Source organism: Rhizopus microsporus (genome assembly GCF_002708625.1).
Source record: "Rhizopus microsporus ATCC 52813 unplaced genomic scaffold scaffold_2, whole genome shotgun sequence".
Lineage (NCBI taxonomy): Eukaryota > Fungi > Mucoromycota > Mucoromycetes > Mucorales > Rhizopodaceae > Rhizopus > Rhizopus microsporus.
In genome coordinates this window covers 1330507-1348283 of record NW_019671917.1, presented here as the reverse complement: position 1 = coordinate 1348283, position 17777 = coordinate 1330507, and the positions used below count along the sequence as shown (strand labels likewise).

At 35.7% G+C, this 17777-nt stretch overlaps 9 protein-coding genes across 9 annotated transcripts; 3 read left to right on the top strand and 6 right to left on the bottom strand.

Annotated features, from left to right (window-relative positions):
• Window positions 1-53: 53 nt before the first annotated feature.
• Window positions 54-1221, top strand: RHIMIDRAFT_266026 (uncharacterized protein). Its single transcript, XM_023611872.1, has 4 exons — window positions 54-389; window positions 443-623; window positions 690-961; window positions 1020-1221. Exons 1-3 carry the CDS (start codon window positions 367-369, stop codon window positions 816-818), a joined length of 333 nt encoding a protein of 110 aa, XP_023470119.1. The 5' UTR covers window positions 54-366; the 3' UTR covers window positions 819-961; window positions 1020-1221.
• A 2886-nt stretch (window positions 1222-4107) lies between these two features.
• RHIMIDRAFT_234005 (uncharacterized protein) lies at window positions 4108-5689 on the bottom strand (the record flags this gene model as incomplete). The annotated part of the gene is made up of 7 exons (XM_023608072.1): window positions 4108-4388; window positions 4444-4526; window positions 4794-5033; window positions 5087-5176; window positions 5213-5322; window positions 5385-5538; window positions 5604-5689. 7 exons carry the CDS (start codon window positions 5687-5689, stop codon window positions 4108-4110), a joined length of 1044 nt encoding a protein of 347 aa, XP_023470118.1.
• Window positions 5690-10106: 4417 nt separating this feature from the next.
• Window positions 10107-11097, bottom strand: RHIMIDRAFT_197290 (methyltransferase; the record flags this gene model as incomplete). The annotated part of the gene is made up of 3 exons (XM_023606190.1): window positions 10107-10478; window positions 10545-10822; window positions 10881-11097. The coding sequence occupies 3 exons, from the start codon at window positions 11095-11097 to the stop codon at window positions 10107-10109; spliced, it is 867 nt and encodes a 288-aa protein (XP_023470117.1).
• Window positions 11098-11489: 392 nt separating this feature from the next.
• Window positions 11490-12213, bottom strand: RHIMIDRAFT_266015 (uncharacterized protein). Its single transcript, XM_023611871.1, has one exon. The coding sequence runs from the start codon at window positions 12129-12131 to the stop codon at window positions 11835-11837; it is 297 nt and encodes a 98-aa protein (XP_023470116.1). The 5' UTR covers window positions 12132-12213; the 3' UTR covers window positions 11490-11834.
• Window positions 12180-12842, bottom strand: RHIMIDRAFT_61500 (uncharacterized protein). The gene has a single exon (XM_023615470.1). The coding sequence runs from the start codon at window positions 12669-12671 to the stop codon at window positions 12264-12266; it is 408 nt and encodes a 135-aa protein (XP_023470115.1). The 5' UTR covers window positions 12672-12842; the 3' UTR covers window positions 12180-12263.
• On the top strand, window positions 12843-13264 carry RHIMIDRAFT_61499 (uncharacterized protein). Its single transcript, XM_023615469.1, has one exon. It carries the CDS (start codon window positions 13015-13017, stop codon window positions 13225-13227), a length of 213 nt encoding a protein of 70 aa, XP_023470114.1. The 5' UTR covers window positions 12843-13014; the 3' UTR covers window positions 13228-13264.
• Window positions 13265-14007, bottom strand: RHIMIDRAFT_61493 (uncharacterized protein). Its single transcript, XM_023615468.1, has 3 exons — window positions 13840-14007; window positions 13670-13784; window positions 13265-13611 (listed from the first exon to the last, which is right to left on the bottom strand). The coding sequence occupies exons 1-3, from the start codon at window positions 13866-13868 to the stop codon at window positions 13303-13305; spliced, it is 453 nt and encodes a 150-aa protein (XP_023470113.1). The 5' UTR covers window positions 13869-14007; the 3' UTR covers window positions 13265-13302.
• A 1722-nt stretch (window positions 14008-15729) lies between these two features.
• RHIMIDRAFT_61484 (uncharacterized protein) lies at window positions 15730-17007 on the top strand. The gene is made up of 5 exons (XM_023615467.1): window positions 15730-15919; window positions 15971-16011; window positions 16062-16192; window positions 16243-16490; window positions 16547-17007. Exons 1-5 carry the CDS (start codon window positions 15771-15773, stop codon window positions 16737-16739), a joined length of 762 nt encoding a protein of 253 aa, XP_023470112.1. The 5' UTR covers window positions 15730-15770; the 3' UTR covers window positions 16740-17007.
• Window positions 17008-17543: 536 nt separating this feature from the next.
• Window positions 17544-17696, bottom strand: RHIMIDRAFT_197089 (Rnase Hi; the record flags this gene model as incomplete). The annotated part of the gene is made up of 1 exon (XM_023606171.1): window positions 17544-17696. The coding sequence occupies one exon, from the start codon at window positions 17694-17696 to the stop codon at window positions 17544-17546; it is 153 nt and encodes a 50-aa protein (XP_023470111.1).
• Between the last annotated feature and the right edge of the window lie 81 nt (window positions 17697-17777).

Genomic DNA, 17777 nt, shown 5'->3' with positions numbered 1-17777 from the left:
TTAATGTAGTCCGTGTTAATTTATAAAAGATTTAAAAAAAAAAAATCAACCGTACCAATTAAGACTAAAATCCTGTATTATAAACAACTACAAAGAAAAGGGATTATGTCACTGAATTTTATATTGAAGTAAAAGAAAAACCTTTTCCCCAACCTTGTATTTGAGGTAATCAGATACGTTCTGCAATATAATCATGATTACACACTCTTTTAAAGTGCTTCATTAAAGTTCTTCAAGTAATGTCAGTCCAAGCCAAGTAAAATAAAGCAGATATAGCGGAGAATCAATTGAATTGCATCAATTTTTTTTGCTTAAGATTCATTACTACTACTTTCCTTCTTTCTACTTTATTAGTTAGTAATCAAAATGGGAGTTCCCGCATTTTTTAGGTATGAGAAAGGGTATAAAGAGAAATAGATAGAGTATCTCACTATTTTTACAGATGGCTATCTGACAAGTTTCCAAAAGTTGTTACTCCCGCAGTTGAAGAACGTCCCAAGATCGTCAATGGTACGGTCATTCCTGTAGATACAACTAAACCCAACCCAAATAATGAAGAATTCGACAACCTTTATTTGGATATGAACGGTATTATTCATCCATGTTGTCATCCAGAAAACAAAGTAAGAATTCAGTGGTTGATCAAGTGTCAATCAAAAGGAAAGAGAAACTGATCATTTGTTATATAGCCAGCACCTGCTACAGAAGATGAAATGATGGTGGAGATCTTTAATTATTTAGATCGAATTGTCGATATCGTTCGTCCTCGAAAGCTATTATACATGGCTATTGGTAAAGAAAGCTATACTTTTTGTTAAACAATCTCCCTTATTCACACTCCATCTAGATGGTGTCGCTCCTCGTGCTAAAATGAATCAACAGCGTTCACGTCGTTTCCGTGCTGCTCAATTAGCACAGATCGAACAAGAAGCTAACGAAAGAGTTGCTCAAGAACTAGCAGGTAACAATAACAGATAAGCACTATTGTCACCAAAGGAATAACACTTAATTTATGATAGCTATTGGACAAGAACACCAATTGAAAAAGAAGGAAGAGCACTTTGATAGCAACTGTATTACTCCTGGTACACCTTTCATGGCCCATTTGGCCACCTGTTTGAGATATCATATTGCTTCCAAACAAAATACAGATCCTCTTTGGAAAAACGTAAGTTGTCATCATATAATTAAAGCTGCTGGTTGTTTATATATACGCAATAGTTAAAAGTCATCCTTTCAGATGCAACAGTTCCAGGTGAAGGTGAACACAAGGTCATGGAGTTCATTCGTATCGAAAGATCTCGTCCTGAACACGATCCAAACACCTCTCACGTTATGTATGGTTTGGACGCCGATCTGATTATGCTTGCTTTGGGCACTCATGAACCTCATTTTAAAATTATTCGAGAGGATGTCTTTGCGGATAATAAGAAAAAGACTGTGTGCGGAAATTGTCAAAGACGTGGACATAAAACAGAAGAATGCAGATGTAAGTCAACTTGTTTATTTAAAAAGAACACGATTATTTATACCATATCTGCTTGTAGCGGCAGTTGTGACACCTTCAGTAACTGCAGCAAACGGCGCTGAAGCACAAAAGTCTGAGGAAGTTGTAGATAACAATCTGAAGCCATATGTCTTCCTTCACGTCAATATCTTGCGTGAATACTTGGAGCACGCACTCAAGTTCAATGTTCCAGGAGTCCCTTGGGATCTGGAACGTGCGATTGACGATTGGGTCTTTATGTGTTTCTTTGTAGGCAATGATTTCTTGCCTCATTTACCGTCGTTGGAAATCAGAGAAGGTGCCATCAGCAAGCTTAGTTTACTCTGGAAACAATGTATGCCCTTCATGGGAGGATACATGACTAAGGACGGTGATGTTGACTTGAAGAGAGTTCAGGTTTTAGTATCCGAGCTAGGCAATATGGAAGATGCAATCTTTAGAGAGAGAAGAGAAAGTAAAAAAAAGGAACAATTAGCAAATATGTATGGTTAAAACTAAATAACTATCTGTAGCTGAGGAGCGCCGTGCTGAAGGTGCAAAGAGAAGAAAGTTGGAAAACGACAGACGTGCAATGGAAGCAAGGACACTTGAGAACAACAATTTTGCTTTGATGACCGCAGCTCCAGTAAACAACCCCAGCGCTGGTATGTCAAATAGAGATGTTGCAGCAAATCGAGCTCAGCTTAGACAAGCCAATTTGAGCGCTGCTGCTGCACTGAAAGCCCAATTAGCTGGAGCAGCAGAAGATGTTGCACAAGCGCCACCTATGGAACAAAAGGGTGTAAAAAGAAAGGCTGATGAAATTGAAGAAGAAGAGGAAGATCCAGTCATTTCTGATGACGATGATGAGCCTGAAACTTACGACCCAGTTGACCCCGTTGAAGCTGGTAAAGCTATTCTCAAGAAATTTGCTGATGAAAAGAAGGAAAAAGAAATTGCTGCTCGCGAAAGAGAGCCTGATGATGCCGTCAGGTAGGATTTAACTCAACCACGCTTACTCTATTTATACTAAATCATGAATACATAGACTATGGGAAAGTGGATGGAAGGAAAGGTACTATAACAAGAAGTTTCATCTTACTCTAGATGAAAAGGATGAAATCAGACAGTAGGTTCTCTCTAAACACTACCAGAAAAAGTAATTTACACAACATTTTTTAGCATCGTAAAGTCTTACGTGGAAGGTCTTGTCTGGGTCTTCAAATATTATTACCGAGGATGTGTGTCATGGTCATGGTACTATCCTTATTATTATGCTCCTATGGCTTCAGACTTTGTTAACATTGATTCGTTTGACATCAAATTTGAAAAGAGTGCGCCACTAAAGCCATTTGAACAGCTTATGGGCGTTTTGCCTGCTGCAAGTAGAGCACATATTCCCAAGCCATTCCATCATTTGATGACTGATGAAGACTCGCCGATCATTGACTACTATCCTACACGATTTGAAGTGGATATGGATGGAAAGAAATGGGAATGGCAGGGTGTTGTAAAGCTACCATTCATTAACACTAACCGTTTGCTGGCTGCTATGAACACTGTATATGATCAACTGAATGAAGAAGAAGTGCAGCGAAACTCTGTTGGTGTATCTGTATTATACATTAGTGAATCACACAAAGCATATAATTTTTTAAGCACAGTCTATACAAAGAGATCAAATGAAAAAGCCAAGTTAGATGCTCGACTAACGGATGGCCTTACTGGTGAAATCGATAAAGATCCCGAATGTATTCCTAGAAGCACCTTTTACTCACCACTGCCAAGTCACGATCTACCAGACATTACAAATGATAAATCAATAAGGTAAGAGAAAAGGCACAACTTGTATAAACGTATAATAACCATCATGTATGGCAGTGTTGTATATGAGCTACCATCAATACCTGAAGATTACAATTTCTCAACAAATCTACTCAAGGGAGTCAAGATAAGAAATTGTCTAGGCTATGAAGATATACAGCTAGCTACATTTGAGAAAATTGATAGTCGCCATAGGTACAATAATAACCGTGGATGGACATCACAGCTCAACCATATGGAAGATTATAGAGAGCAGTAAGTGTTAAAAGTAGCAAAAAGTAGCAAATTAAATAACAATTACTCTTAGTCAAAATCAAAAGTATAATAATAATCGACGCGGCGGTTACCACGGCAATAACAACAACAACCAACGAAGAGGTGGGGGTTACGGAGGAAACTACGGTGGAGGTTATGGTGGCTATGGAGGCGGCTATGGTGGCGGCTATGGAGGAAGCCACGGCGGTGGCTATGGAGGAAATTATGGCGGTGGCTACGGAGGCAACTACGGAGGAGGTTATGGCGGCCATAGCGGCGGCTACGGAAGAGGCTATGGTGGTGGCTATCGCAACTAAAGATTTCAAATCCCTTTATGGTATTCAGTGGCTCCTAAATTGAAGTTTGTTTTATGATTAAATGTATACGAAAAAGAATAAAAAATAGAGTACAGTTTTAAGGAAAATGCAACCATTATGACCTACTTATTTTTTCGATCAAATCAGAAAAAAGAAAAAAGAAGGAAGAGGAATATTTATGAAAGAGAATAATCATAAACAAATATACTATATATATTTTTCTTTTCACTCATCTTCAGCTTTTCTTTTTCTATTGTTGGAATCAATAAGGAAACAAGGAGGGAAGCATTCTAATTCAGCATCTAAAAAAACAGATGCAGATGCTTTTTTGATTGTTTCAATGGTTCCATTTATGACTTGAGCTGAATTGTACATCAACTGCAGGGCACGTGACAACAGACAAGGAATGTCGTTCGCGGTTTCTGGCAATCGTAGCCGTCTTGAGCGTATTATCACAGAGTTTGAGCCTCTATCAAATGTCATCAGCAGTGCAGAGATGCTTGAATCTATTGCAAATGATATTAAGTACACAGTTTAAAACGCATTTGATTCTTTTTTTACTCTTTACTACTGATGAGAAATCCAACAATTTTGATGATACTGATATTGATCTAGTATTGCTGGGGTAATAGATGCTATATGTTCTGAATATATAAAGAAGTAACAATGGAAATGTACGTCGATGAGTCTCTATATAACCTCTATTACGATCAAGACGAGCGAGAGCTCATTACTACAAAGAGCGCCATTTTATATACAAACAGGATTGTTATGTGACCAATGATAATTGAGCATGTCGCGTTATATATTAATAACATCTACTGTTGTCCGTCTCTTTATATTATTTATTCTTAGAGTATAGGTTTATAGTAATCTCATACGACAAAATTAAGTATTTGTAGGATAAATACAACAGGAGAGCAAAGTTCGTCATCATTAGGGGAGCCTTGATTCCCATTTCGTTCATTTCCTTGATGCCGCGAGAACCACCTTCGGCGGCGTCAATTTCAAGACAGGCAAGCTCATGGAATACATAGTGAAAGCATAAGTCGGGCTGATCTCTAGAATCTTCTCTTTCTTCCTGTCGTATATTGCTAATAATTCCCAGCTTGCTTTTATGTTCAGGCGAAGTATAGCTTTGCTTGCTTCTACTAAAAATGATTAGTACTGATAACTAATAAAAGCAGTTATATAAATAGAATACCATTGATCATACGTTGTCACAGTGGTTCCACTCGATCTTTTGGATTTGTTAATAAGCCCATAAGCATCTTCTAATGGATCTTGTTCTGCACTTTGACATCCTTAAATTGATATCATTCTCATCCACAAAAAGAAGAAATAATCCAGAACAGCTTGCTTTAGCCAAAAGTCCTCTGGACTATTTGCAGGAAGTGCAGGAATTTTATTGAACTTGTCATAAATCTCTCTGGAAACACTCTGATAAGTGAGAAAATAACTAGAACAAGAATAAGTGTTAAGGTGAGATTGTATAAACTTACTTCCTTGTCCAACTTATACAATATCTCTTTCAAATTGTGGAGTGGCTTATTGAGTAAATTATCTAAACTTGAAGATATTTTATCCAAATCTTCTGTCACCATGCGCTTTCGCCAGATACCATCATAAAGATCAATGATGTATGAGCAAGAAGGACTAAGAAGATAAAAATGTTAACGTGAATATGTGCTTCCAGACTTTTTTATCACTAAATCGCTTACTGCTCATACATAGATGACTTGGAAGTATTGTATACGACATCTTCCATAGATCTTCCTGACTTTAAATCCCATTTGTTTTCACTCATACTGTGGATGCGCTAGTGGTATTATCAATGAACAGATGGGCTCATCTCGGGAAACTAAGAATACATCAAGATGGAATAAGTAATTTATTAACAGAGAAAGAAAAAGATTCATGGCAAAAAAGAGATTAATCTTTATATGTAAGAATAAATGTTGCCAACGAATTACATCTTATAAATTATATCATATGACGCGCCATCAAACACTACAGATTACAGATGCAATGAACTAGTATTGCGGGCTTAATACGAGATATTATATTTATATTAAAGATGAATTTGGCTTGTGTACGAAATATATATTGATTATCTTGCGTCAGAGAGTAAAAGCTTCTTCGATATAAAAGCAGAAACACGACAATACTTGAGATTTTGAATAATTTGTATACTAAATTTTCTTTGGTAAGTTTATTTTGATGTGCATCTTGATGAAGAAGGCTTGGTGTTCTGTATTGTCTTTGACACCTCAACTGTAATGTTGTTTTCAATAAGATTCTGCCAATTGTCTTCATTATTTGCTGTTTTTTGCAAAAGTATCCGAAACATTTTTCAAAGCGCCTATAGACACATTTCCAATCTTCCTTAAATTTTTCCAAGCTTTGTATGATAGCTAATTTCATTTGTTCGACGAATGAACCCCATTTTACTTTTTAAATTGATGGGAAATTTGTGATAAATTACAAGTGAATTCTATTCAACATGTAAAACGACTTAAAATTAGTATGTCAAACAAGGATTGTAAAACATCGCTGCCAAGTCCAAATTCACCTTCTCGACATTCCTCATACATGCTGTAATCAAACTTCACTAAAGAAAAAAAGATTAAACAGGCGAAGTGGATTATTTATAAGTGTCCTGAATTTGAATATCTAATAGCGTCATAGCCCAAAATAAAGACGCAACCCTTGTATTTGCAATTATTTCCTTGACTCTTTCAGCTTCATATTAGTATACAAGTACTATACTAAATAAACAAAGGTATCTTCACTGTCATTGCAAAGGTTGGAAAGCATGTGTACAAGGTCAAATTACCACGTACTATGATGATACATCCTATCTTCTATATCAATTTACTGTCATCAAAAGAGATTTCACATCTCTCAGTCATTTCAGGCCGAAGCTATCCTCCATGTTCACCAATAAAAGTCAAGAAAACATTATGAAGTTGAAAGCACCAAAGATAGCCGAAGATTTTGTGACTTTGTACAATATTTGGTAAAATGGAAGTGATACAATAATCCAGTAGATGATACTTTAGAACCAATATTGATTGGAAAAACATCATACTATTTTATCACCAGATAAGGCTCATTTTTATCCATTTCATGCATATATATATTCATATTATTTTTCATGGTTATAAAAAGCCCTTTTCTCATATTCCAATAAATTGCATATTTCATTAATACCTCTCATTCATGATAGGCAAGCATCCATGACAATAAAGTTATTAAGTGAAGTATGTCGTGTACCTTAGCAACCCACCCTGTTTCGAGCGCCATTTGAAATAGTTTATGCAGACCTGGAAGATCCATTGCTTTACTATAAAAATGAACGTATAGTCATCAAATCTATTACGATCACAGTCATCGCTAATGTTGGTCTGCATTTCACAAGCAGAAGGGAAAAGGATAGAGATATAACAACAGGGAATAGAGGATAAGTATTTTACTTTTACCTTTTGCCTTTTTTTCATGTGCATTAAAAATAAAAATAAAAACATTACACTCTTGTGTTTTCCTAAGCCAGTAATTCAATCACCTATGTTTCATTCTTGATAAACAGATTTTGATACAAAAGGTTAGAAGAATTTGTTTTTGGTTCTTATTAGCGAAAAATAATAATTCATTATTGCTTTTATGAGGCAAGCCAGAGTGGCTAACCAAATAGATCAATCACGATTGGCTTTCTTTCTTTGATTGACAAACAACAGCTGTAATGGAATCAATTGCATATGTTCCACAGAATCGGCAGTCTAGTGCTCTTTGAGAAAAGCCTTATTTTTTGTTTACTATCAGCTGCGTTTTTAAAGGATACTGCCTCCTTCTCAACCTTTTCCCTTGTACATTTAATTCTCACCTCACTTTTTTACTCATTATTAAAGAGAACGATCAGAAATATAGAAAGACACGCACTGGAAATAAGAAAAGTGGAGCAATCATAATAAAAAAGTTATGTGTGAGATCAACTTTATGTAAACAAGTGGCCTTACAAAAGAAAAGAGACTATGAAAAAAATAAATGTAAAAAAAGGGGGGAGGCGTTCGGATGCTCGGATATGTTCTAATATGAGAGAAATAGAAAATGAGTTATTTGTTTATTCATACATTATTGGAGAAAGAGAGAATGAATCATTTATATTCAGCCTAAACAACATGATTCACGTAAACAAAAAACTATAAAAGAGATAATCATTATTTTCTTTTTTTTTTTTCATTCTTTATCTCTTAAAAATTTTCTTATACTTTTATTATCCCCCATGTTGAAAAGGTATAACAGCGTTTGGGTGACCTCAAAGGGCGTATAATTTATGTCATCGTTTAGAATATTCACTTTTACTGGCTCTATTTCATGGTTCCTTATATATCTTACTCTATCATAATGACCTCTCACGGGATGAAGCCTTAAAGAAACCTCTGCTACTCGCTAATACTCAAAAAAAAAATGCTTGCTACTGCTTATCAGTACACTCAAACAATCAAACAATCAAACAAATACCCAAATACTTACTTATGCTTATCAATACCTGCAAATGATCAGCAGTGCCTGCCACATGCTTATCAACGTCAGAAAGTCCCTGAAGAATCTTGCTCATGTCTATCAATGTCTACTGCTAATCAGTACTGCTCTGGAGTAACTACATGTTCAAACTATTTTGCCACTATCTGCCAAACTTTATCAAGCTCTGCTATAGGTCGCTGCTTCTCTACGTTGGATCACCCCGAGATGCTCCTATTGTTATGGCTCTGCCTCTAAAGCTGATGAATGGCCCGTAAACCCTCCCTTGCTGCTGAGCTCGATGGTTGCGATGCTCCAAATGTTCAATATTCCGATGTTTCCACGGTCATCACCCTTTCGAAACGCTTCGTCCTAGGTACTTAGAAGTGCACTCTTTGTACGTTGAAGCATCTCTCTCGTTGAATTTACCGTGATATGGTTTTGAGATTGACTTTTGTTTTTTGAGATTTGAATCTTGAGTGCTTTTTATTCATGGAGGGCTTACACCGTGTAATCTTCTGGCATGCAGTTTATGGTTCTAGACATCTTGGGTTTGAAAGCTAGCGATAATGTGGCTTTCTAGACTTATGGAAAGAGAAAAAAAGAATAGCTTTCTACTTGCTCTCTAAACTTGGCTATCAAAAAAAAGTCTCTACTTATTCAAAACTCTCTCTTTGGAAATCAAACTATTGCTTACTTAAATAAAAACTTCATTTTGTTATTCCTACACTTTTTGCTCGTTAGTATTTAATACGACTACTTTCATATCATTTATTGCACTTTAAAGTACATGGAATTTACTAATGAAATCTTTTTATGCACATCCTTGCAATTACTTCAGTATTCCTTCATCGTTTTGGCTTTTTGTTTTAAATCAGGGGTTTTTTTTTTTAGCTATGAGCTTTCTCTGGCTTTTCTAGTATCTTTTAGAAGCTAACTGTAAATGCTTTTTCTTTTTTTTTTTTTCTCTATCCTGTATTATCACTGCGGTCTGTTTTCAACAGGCTTGGGTGCATCTATTGGGAAGAAAATAAGTACTGAGAGGATCAAGCCGTTCGGATTGATCAAATTGAAGGTTTTTGCTGACGAGTGTTATTTTTTTCACTGTATTTCTTTACTGCTATTATTAATTATACTTGTAGTTTGTGCCATTATTCTAGTATGAAGCGATACAGAGACTGTAAATTAAAATGTATGCTCTATTATAGTTTTGTATTCGAGTAACGTAGTAAACTATTTCACTTAACGCGCAAAGGCTTTATGCAGTCGATTAATAAAAGCCAAGTGTCATGAAGACTATCAAGTACTCATGTTTATTCTTGTTATATTGCACTATTTGAACTATGGCTATCATACATGTTAAAAGCGATCCATCATCACCGGATATGAATAGCATGGTAAGATAGCCTAGGTTAGTCGTATCAACTATGCGTCTCACTTCCAGGAACCACCAAATGACCTGGGTCCTGAAAAGACTAGATAGTTTATAAAGTATTTCAATATGGAGTTTAACATTAAAACCATAAAATAACCGCGTTTGCCACTAGACGTGTGTTTCATGGCCGTATATCATTTGGTCCGAATAGTGAGTGATCGTTACTTGGAAGGAAGTTACCTTACTCTAGATTTTCTCAAGGACAAATTGCGTGTATTTCAGCAAAGTATGGTTTTGATTCCAATGTTTTAAATATGTTCTTTTATTTCTATAAACTATCACGGCTCTTCTTTTCAAATTTAGCCTGTGTAAATATTCTATCAATTCTCATTTCTTTCTGACGATTGGTCGTCTCACGATAGATGTACTGACAATCGACTGTGCTGAATCCAGCAGCTTCAAATCTTGACTTAGCATCTTCTGTTGAAAAGAAATAACTCATTGTACCGTCTTGACGTACATATAAATTATCGCCTAACCGTTTATCTGAAGCTTTACTAAATTTCACTTGTGCTTCATCATAAAGTCCATAATCGCGAAACAATACTCTTCCACCTGGTTTTAGTACATTATAAATATTCTTGATAGCAACTTCCATCTTTTCTGGAGGAATAGCTGAGAAAACAAAAAGGGCAGACACCTAATATCCACATTAAACCTCTCCTTTTTTTTAGGTTTTTTTTTTTTTTTTTTTTTTTTCACTTACCAAGTCTAGGCTATTTGGTTCAATTTGGTCAGTTAATAGATCTTGAGTCAAATCGCATACAAATGCCTTGCAACGAGATTCGTCGTATTGTTCGTTGGACTTGACCATATCTATTGCTCTCTTTGAGAAATCGCATGCGTAAATAAATAGCGAAGAGTTCTCTGCTAAGGCTGGAAAAACAAAATTGCCTACACCGCACCCTATTTCGAGTAAATACTTTCGATTGCCTGATTGATCTGGCGCAAGTTCTTCAAATTCACGATCTGTCCAATGTCGATCTATAAAAGAAATATTACACAATGAACACATGTGTATACTACTGTTTTAGTAGCATACCTTTAAAGAACTTGGTTGTGTTTCGCTTATAGAATAGATCCCAGTTCCTTGCTGCTTCTTTTTTATATTTATTCACCCAAAAGGGTGGAACTTCCGTCTTGTCACTTTCTATAACCTCTTTGGCTCTGTTTACTAGCTTATCAAGCTTTTCCTTGTCCAAGATCACTCGTTCTGCATCCCTTTTAGTGGGTATTTTGTTGCTATCTTCCTCAGTCATTTTTTTTTAGGTTTCCAAAGAAAACAAAAGAGAGGCTTGTTGAAAATAAATATAAATTTCGCTGAAATTGATTTGTTCATCGCATGCAGTAATAACAAAAGCCAGTAGACATGTTTCAGGTTACTGATATTGAAGAAGTTCATATAAGCATGCCCATGACAAAAATAAACTGTATAAGTGAAATCATATAAATCATTTTTGATATTTTTCAAGGATACAATGATTCTGATCCAAGTTATTTAGTGGAAAAAGATGGACAAAAGAAGATAAAAGGCTTTTCAAATTTGTGAATTGCTGGAGCAAGCAACGAAATGCCCACAGAATTCCATTAAGCACTCGACCTCAGAATAGAAAGGATTGTCCAGTTTAATATTTGAAGAGATATTTTTGTACTGAGAGGGAAAAAAAGAACGACAAATCAATAGAAACGGAAAGACAGTAGAGGCTTACATCAAGTCATTATGAATCTAACGCGTGCTATGATTATGCTTTTGTTTCAAATGATACATCATCAACAGGGGAGCCTACTTTAGCCAAACTTATGCGTTATACTGTGTGCGCGTCCGTGTCTGTATGCACCTTTACTTCTCCTTGTGATCAGATTGACAGGACAGGATTACAACTATTTACAATCAACAGCAACACATACATTATTTATTATAGTGTCTTTAGAAAAACAAAGAGGGGAATGGATGACGTCTGTGTATATGTATATATTCCTTATAGACTCCTTACAGTTATTTTTGTTTCTTCTCTTCTCTTTTGATAGCAGCATCCACTGTCTTTCTGTATTCAGTAGTTGCAGTTGGTGGTATCGTGTTGTTTAATCCAAGTTGTGGGAAAGAACGACCAAACCATCCATATTTGAAAAGGAGCTCATTAGCGAAAATCTCACCAAAGCCAAGCATGACGCCATTAAAGAATGGGAGAACAAAGTTGATAGCTGCTGATTTCAATAACCACAATAAAGTTGGGTTAAGGTACCAGGGTTCCTGCCGAATGAGTGCGGTCTTGTTATTTTTGGATTCTGACATCTTTGGTGTAAAAGAGACACAACAATAGCAAATAAAGAAAAAAAAAAAAAAAGATAAAGTGTGCGCTCTTTATTTTAAATTTCTTTGTTATCAACCGCACATTAATATGATATGTCTTTATTCTATAATACCCTACTTTCTTTGCTGCACAAAGCCTTGTCCAACAGGAGGTGCCATCTTTTGTTGTTGTTGTTGTTGCTGTTGAATAAATTGTTGTGGAGGAATAAATGCAGGAGGTTTTGTATAAAAGTTGATTTGCTGTTGTTCTACCATACTAAGCAAAGGATAGGTGTTATTATTGTTATTGTCGCTTGTAGCCAACGGTGGCACCTTGACTAGACGCCAATGATCCTTATTATATGTAGGCGTAAGGTTTGCATAGGGTGGTAAAACCTCGGCTTTTTCTGTTGTAGGATATGAAAACATTTTGTGAGGCAAGAGAGATCCTTTGTACGCAGGTTCACATAATGGTATATTCTCCATTGTTTTTTCTATTAGCTCTGTATTGGCAGTTGCATTTGGTGGTAGCCTAGACAGCATCTTTATGATATTCTCTTCCAAAAGTTTGGCTATATTTTATATTAACATTAATTCATCCATTCTCTTTTACATCCTTCTTCTTTACCTGTCTTTAATTCCTTTTCATCCACTACTTCCCCTTTTTCAATTCTTGATTCTTGATGTTCCATTAATTTCTCTAATAGTTGACAATTGTTTGCCAGTTCTTCTTCTACAGTACTGGGCAATTTATTAAATGCGTCTTCAATCAGGTTAACATCCAATCCTTCCTTTTCAAGCCAAGCTTTGTTCAATTCATCCACATTCTCATCATTTTTTTCACCTATCTTGTCTACTTTCAATCGCTTTGCTGTACGACCGATATATGTGTTTTCATATGTCACATTTGCATTATTCGAATCATATGTTGGAGCAAAACTGGAAAAGGCTCCAAAGTCAAGCCATTGAACTATATAATAAAGGTGGTCTCCTTTTAGTCACAGCACTATTTTATTATAGTTATTGTGAATACCTGGCACAACTGGTTTATCTTCGTGCTTCATCAACTTTGGTGGATACTTTGGTGGAGGGGCTATAGTTTGCTTTAGTGATGGTACCTCTTCCTGTTGTACTGGTTGTGATGGATGAATAATCATTTCATGAACATTTTGTGCTATAGAAAATAAGGTGAGCTGTAATCACTATAAACAAAAAGATGTATCATACGCAATTGGTCATTTGCTGGCGCTGTTGGTTCTTTGATAGTTGTATCACTAAATACATATCCATCTACTGAAGGCCTAAATAGAGCGACTACTTTATAGATATTCCGTTCTCCCTCTTGGATGTTCTCGTTCAGTCGTTCAGATTCAAATTTTAAACAGCCTTGAGTAAATTGATAGAGCTGCTTAAACGTGTTCATTTCTTCTTTGGATGATTGTATACTGGGCACAACAGATAGAAACAAGGCGTCAATGTCATTCTAAGCGAATGATATTAGTCAATTCACATATTCATTGCTGTTGTGTTAAGGGGCATACTTTAAATGAATCAAAGGTTTTGTATTTTCCTTTATAAACGCGATCCTCTATTGATTCAATAGTAATTGTTGTATGCTCTTTGGGTTCTGTCCATAATATATGCTGCTTATCATAGCTATGTGAATTATGACATGAGTATACAAAAGAATGAAATAGTGAGTACTTCTTACTCTATAATTGTTGAAAGAAACTGCATCATCACTCTTTGTTTTGGTGTTTGTGCTGTAGAACCTTCACGCTTTTTTCTTGAACTGAATCGCTTGTTACGTATCTCTTGGACAGTTTCATTGGCTGTTGTCTCTTCTGGATTTTGTGTTGAAGCAAATCGTGTCGTAGGCATCTCTTCTACTCTAAAAAATAGAAAGAAGAAAAAGGAAAACTTTTTGAATTTCTCCGCTCATGAGTAGAATGTGTCTGATTGGCTGTCTTATCTTTTGCATACAAGCTGATACATTTGCGAAGTTATGAAGTATCAACATAATCACACTTCAAGTGATCTTTGTTGCTGTAATTAATTTTTTCTTTATTTGTTCGAATTTTACAATGTAAATATAATAACAATAAAAAGCTTTTTTTTTGGATCTTTATCTTCTTTGAGAGAGAATTGAAACAAACAAAAAGACAATATAGGTCCAATTGAGATTTTTGTGTTTGGGAGCATAGAAAAAGTCCTGACTGGTTGAGTATATAATGGAGGAGACAGAAGACAATGTTACTAATGGAGTGGCCAAAGGTTCAGCTGTTTTATGGTGTTTACGGCACACTTCATTCACATAAGGGATGCTATCATCCAAACACCTGACTGTCCTTTCCTTAATTCAGGGTTCTTAACATCTTCCAACAATCTCTTACTTGCTTTGGAAAGCTGACGATTTGCTTGGCTACAGGCTTGCTGCAATACCGCAAGGAAGTTTTCGTACTTGTGTATGTCTTTAATATATAAATAAGCGTTGATGAATTTCTACATAATTTCTTTATAAAGAATAAGAAAAAAGAAAGAACTCATTATTACAACATCGTCATTTTATATGAAAACACGATTATGCCGTGATTAATGAGAATTGGACGTGTTCTGTTATATGCTAATAACATGTATTGCTGTCAGTTGCTTTGTGTTGTTCATTCTTACAGTATAAATTTATAGTAATCTCATACGACAAGATTGAGTATTTATAGGGTAAATACGACATATGCGTTCCATTGATATTAATAATTGTTTTTGTTCAATAAAAAAATGTGCAATAGCAACTAATGGGCTAAGTGGTTGCACGCTCAGGTATGCGTGGATGGAAAAATTTGACCCAACCTGAGTAGGGTAGTCGCATGGCAAATAGAGTACCTAAATTTTGTTTTGCTTCCACATCTATAATATTTTGAGTAGTACTGTTGATGCAAACTACTACTACGATGGGTGCGAAAGGTACTCTTTTAAAATTTGAAGGTAATATTCGTTTACCCTTAAATAAAATTTCATGTTCGCAGTGTATTGGACTTCTACTGGTACAGGAGGTAGGTCGCGGTCTCTACAATTTATGGATGCGTATACAACATCTGGCTTCATTAATTTTGCCTATTCAGCAGGCAATGCCAAATACTTTTCTTTTGCATGTTCCCCTACGTAGAAATCCTGAGTTAATATGATACACAAAACAAAACGAATTGACAAAAAATGACAAACACTTGCCTACGAAATTATTTGCAAAAATACTTGCAATCTCGTGCTTTTAAGAAGAATCAATTTACTCATTAAATCTGTATCTGGTTTATGTTTTTCAGCTAGAAAAAAAAGAATCCTCTGGATAAAGACTCTAGGCTCATACCTCGAATTGCTGAGATAAGCAAAACAGTTAATGTTGAAAACTGCTAGGACTAGACAAGCACACACAAAACTATTGGGATAAGTGTCTTAATAAAGAGCTATGATTGAAATAAGGAGTGATGCCTTCAAACAATAGCATCACATCTAAAAATACTGGTCCCGAAAAAAAAAAAAAAGAAAAAAAAAAAGCATTGTGTCAGAGTTATTTTTCGCTGTATCAAATTGCTTTCCGAAAACAGCTCTTTAGTTTAAGAATTCTCCCCCCTTTTATTTTTTTCCTAAATGACAGATCAAAGTGATCAAGATGGGTTTACTACAGTAGAACGTTTTAAATATAAGAAAGTGTCAAAGAAGAAGAGAAATAAGTATACCTTTAAAGATCCTGATGACTACACAATTGATGATCTTGAAGCAAAGTTAAAGGAAAGAAGGTAGTGGTAATAATAGTATTCATGTTTATAGATATTAACCTCTTGTTTTAGAGAGTTTTTAGAAAATAGTAGATTTTATAAAGAATTATTAGGTAAACTAACTTTTTTATATGTTTCCATGGTTACTTATTGCTCTCTTTAGACATATTTAAGGAACACCTCTTGAGCTGCAAGTTTAATGATATTGTTTGTTATGGCATTGGATCTATGCAGAAATCAAAGAATGCTCAATACCAATTTATACTTGCTTTGATTTTGAGAGACTTACTCAATGTAATTAATGAACAATACATGACAGATGGAGAGAAACTAATGATCATTAGATACCTGGAAAAATGTACATCTTTGATCCAGTCATGACAGAATTAGACAAGGAATTATGTGCCATTTATAAATTAGACATCATTCAGGAAAATGAACAAGGAAAAAGAGCTGTGGAGCAATCGACACTGTTCTATATGCCACATTGTGGTAGAGGATTATATAGCAACACCCTCAGTGCCAATTGGACAGCACGACAACTTCCATTAATTACCATTATTGGCAACAGATTTGATATGTATGTTGGAAGGTAAAGTGTGGTTTGTTATTACTACATGATGCATTACAATTAACAGATATAAAAAGTCAATTAGAAAAGGACTTGATCAGAGAGTGTCCCTTCCTTATCCCTGCTACTGATATCCTCAAGATGGTTGCTTTCCCAAAAGAGTTTGATAACAATCAGATATTTAATGACCTCTCAATACAGACCTTCCCAAAAGAAACCGTGAGGAAAATAGATGATTCATTTTGGTTAAATGTAATAAAAGATAGCTAGCGGGTTCCCCTCTGTGCACCTGCTACAGCCAATCTATCTGCCTTTTCATTACCTTCTTCCCCAGAGTGACCAGGCACGTAGACCACATCAACAGGTGCCTTTCTATGATCAATTATGTCTACAATCTTTTCGAGCAGATCTCTATTCTCCACAGGGGTGCCTTTTGATGATTTCCAGTCATTCTTCTTCCAATTCTTGGACCATTGATTCACCGCTTTGATCACATATTGAGAATCAGTTCTGATCTCCAAGGGCTCATTGGCTGCACTTTGCTCCAATGCGCGCATGACAGCTGTTGCTTCTGCTCTCTGATTGGTCTGTCTTGAGCCTTCAAGAGGCCTACTCAAATTTCTAGGGTCATTGTCGCCCCAATAAACACCATAGCCTGCTCGAGCACCCACTTGACCATTACCAGCCGAGGCACCATCTGTATAGACGACGGTTTTTCTTGAATGAGTCCTTTGAGATGCATAGGGACTATATCGCTGATAAGCTTGGGATTGAGTGCTTCTTGGAGTAGAATAAACCTCTGAAGTTTATATAAGTACTAGGCACTTTGAGTAATATTTATGTTGCACCTTCTTCCTCATAATAATCAGTTGAACGAGAGTAACTGGGTTGAGAGTAGTTTGAACGAGAGTAGTTATTGGAGTCATTAGCTCGAGAGTTGGATCGGGAGTAATTATAACCAGAGTCATTAGAACGAGGGTAGTTAGAACGAGAATAATTGGGTTGTGAATAGTTTGAGCTTTCTACAGTAATGTTTGTTTTAAAAAAGAAAGGAGGAGCATTTGAAAGTAAAGTCTAACCTGCATCCACAAAACTTTGAGCTTCTTCCAAGGAATTAAACTTTTTAAACTTTGCACCACTCACACCGTTGACTTGTTCTTTGCAATCAGCCCAATTTCTATATATGCCTTGATGACGACCCACTCTGACAGCATAATATCCCCCCATGACTTTCTGGACACTGCTTTTCAAAACGACAAATTAAAAATTAAAAAAAGGATTTTTAGAGTCTGTGTTATCTTTCTTTTT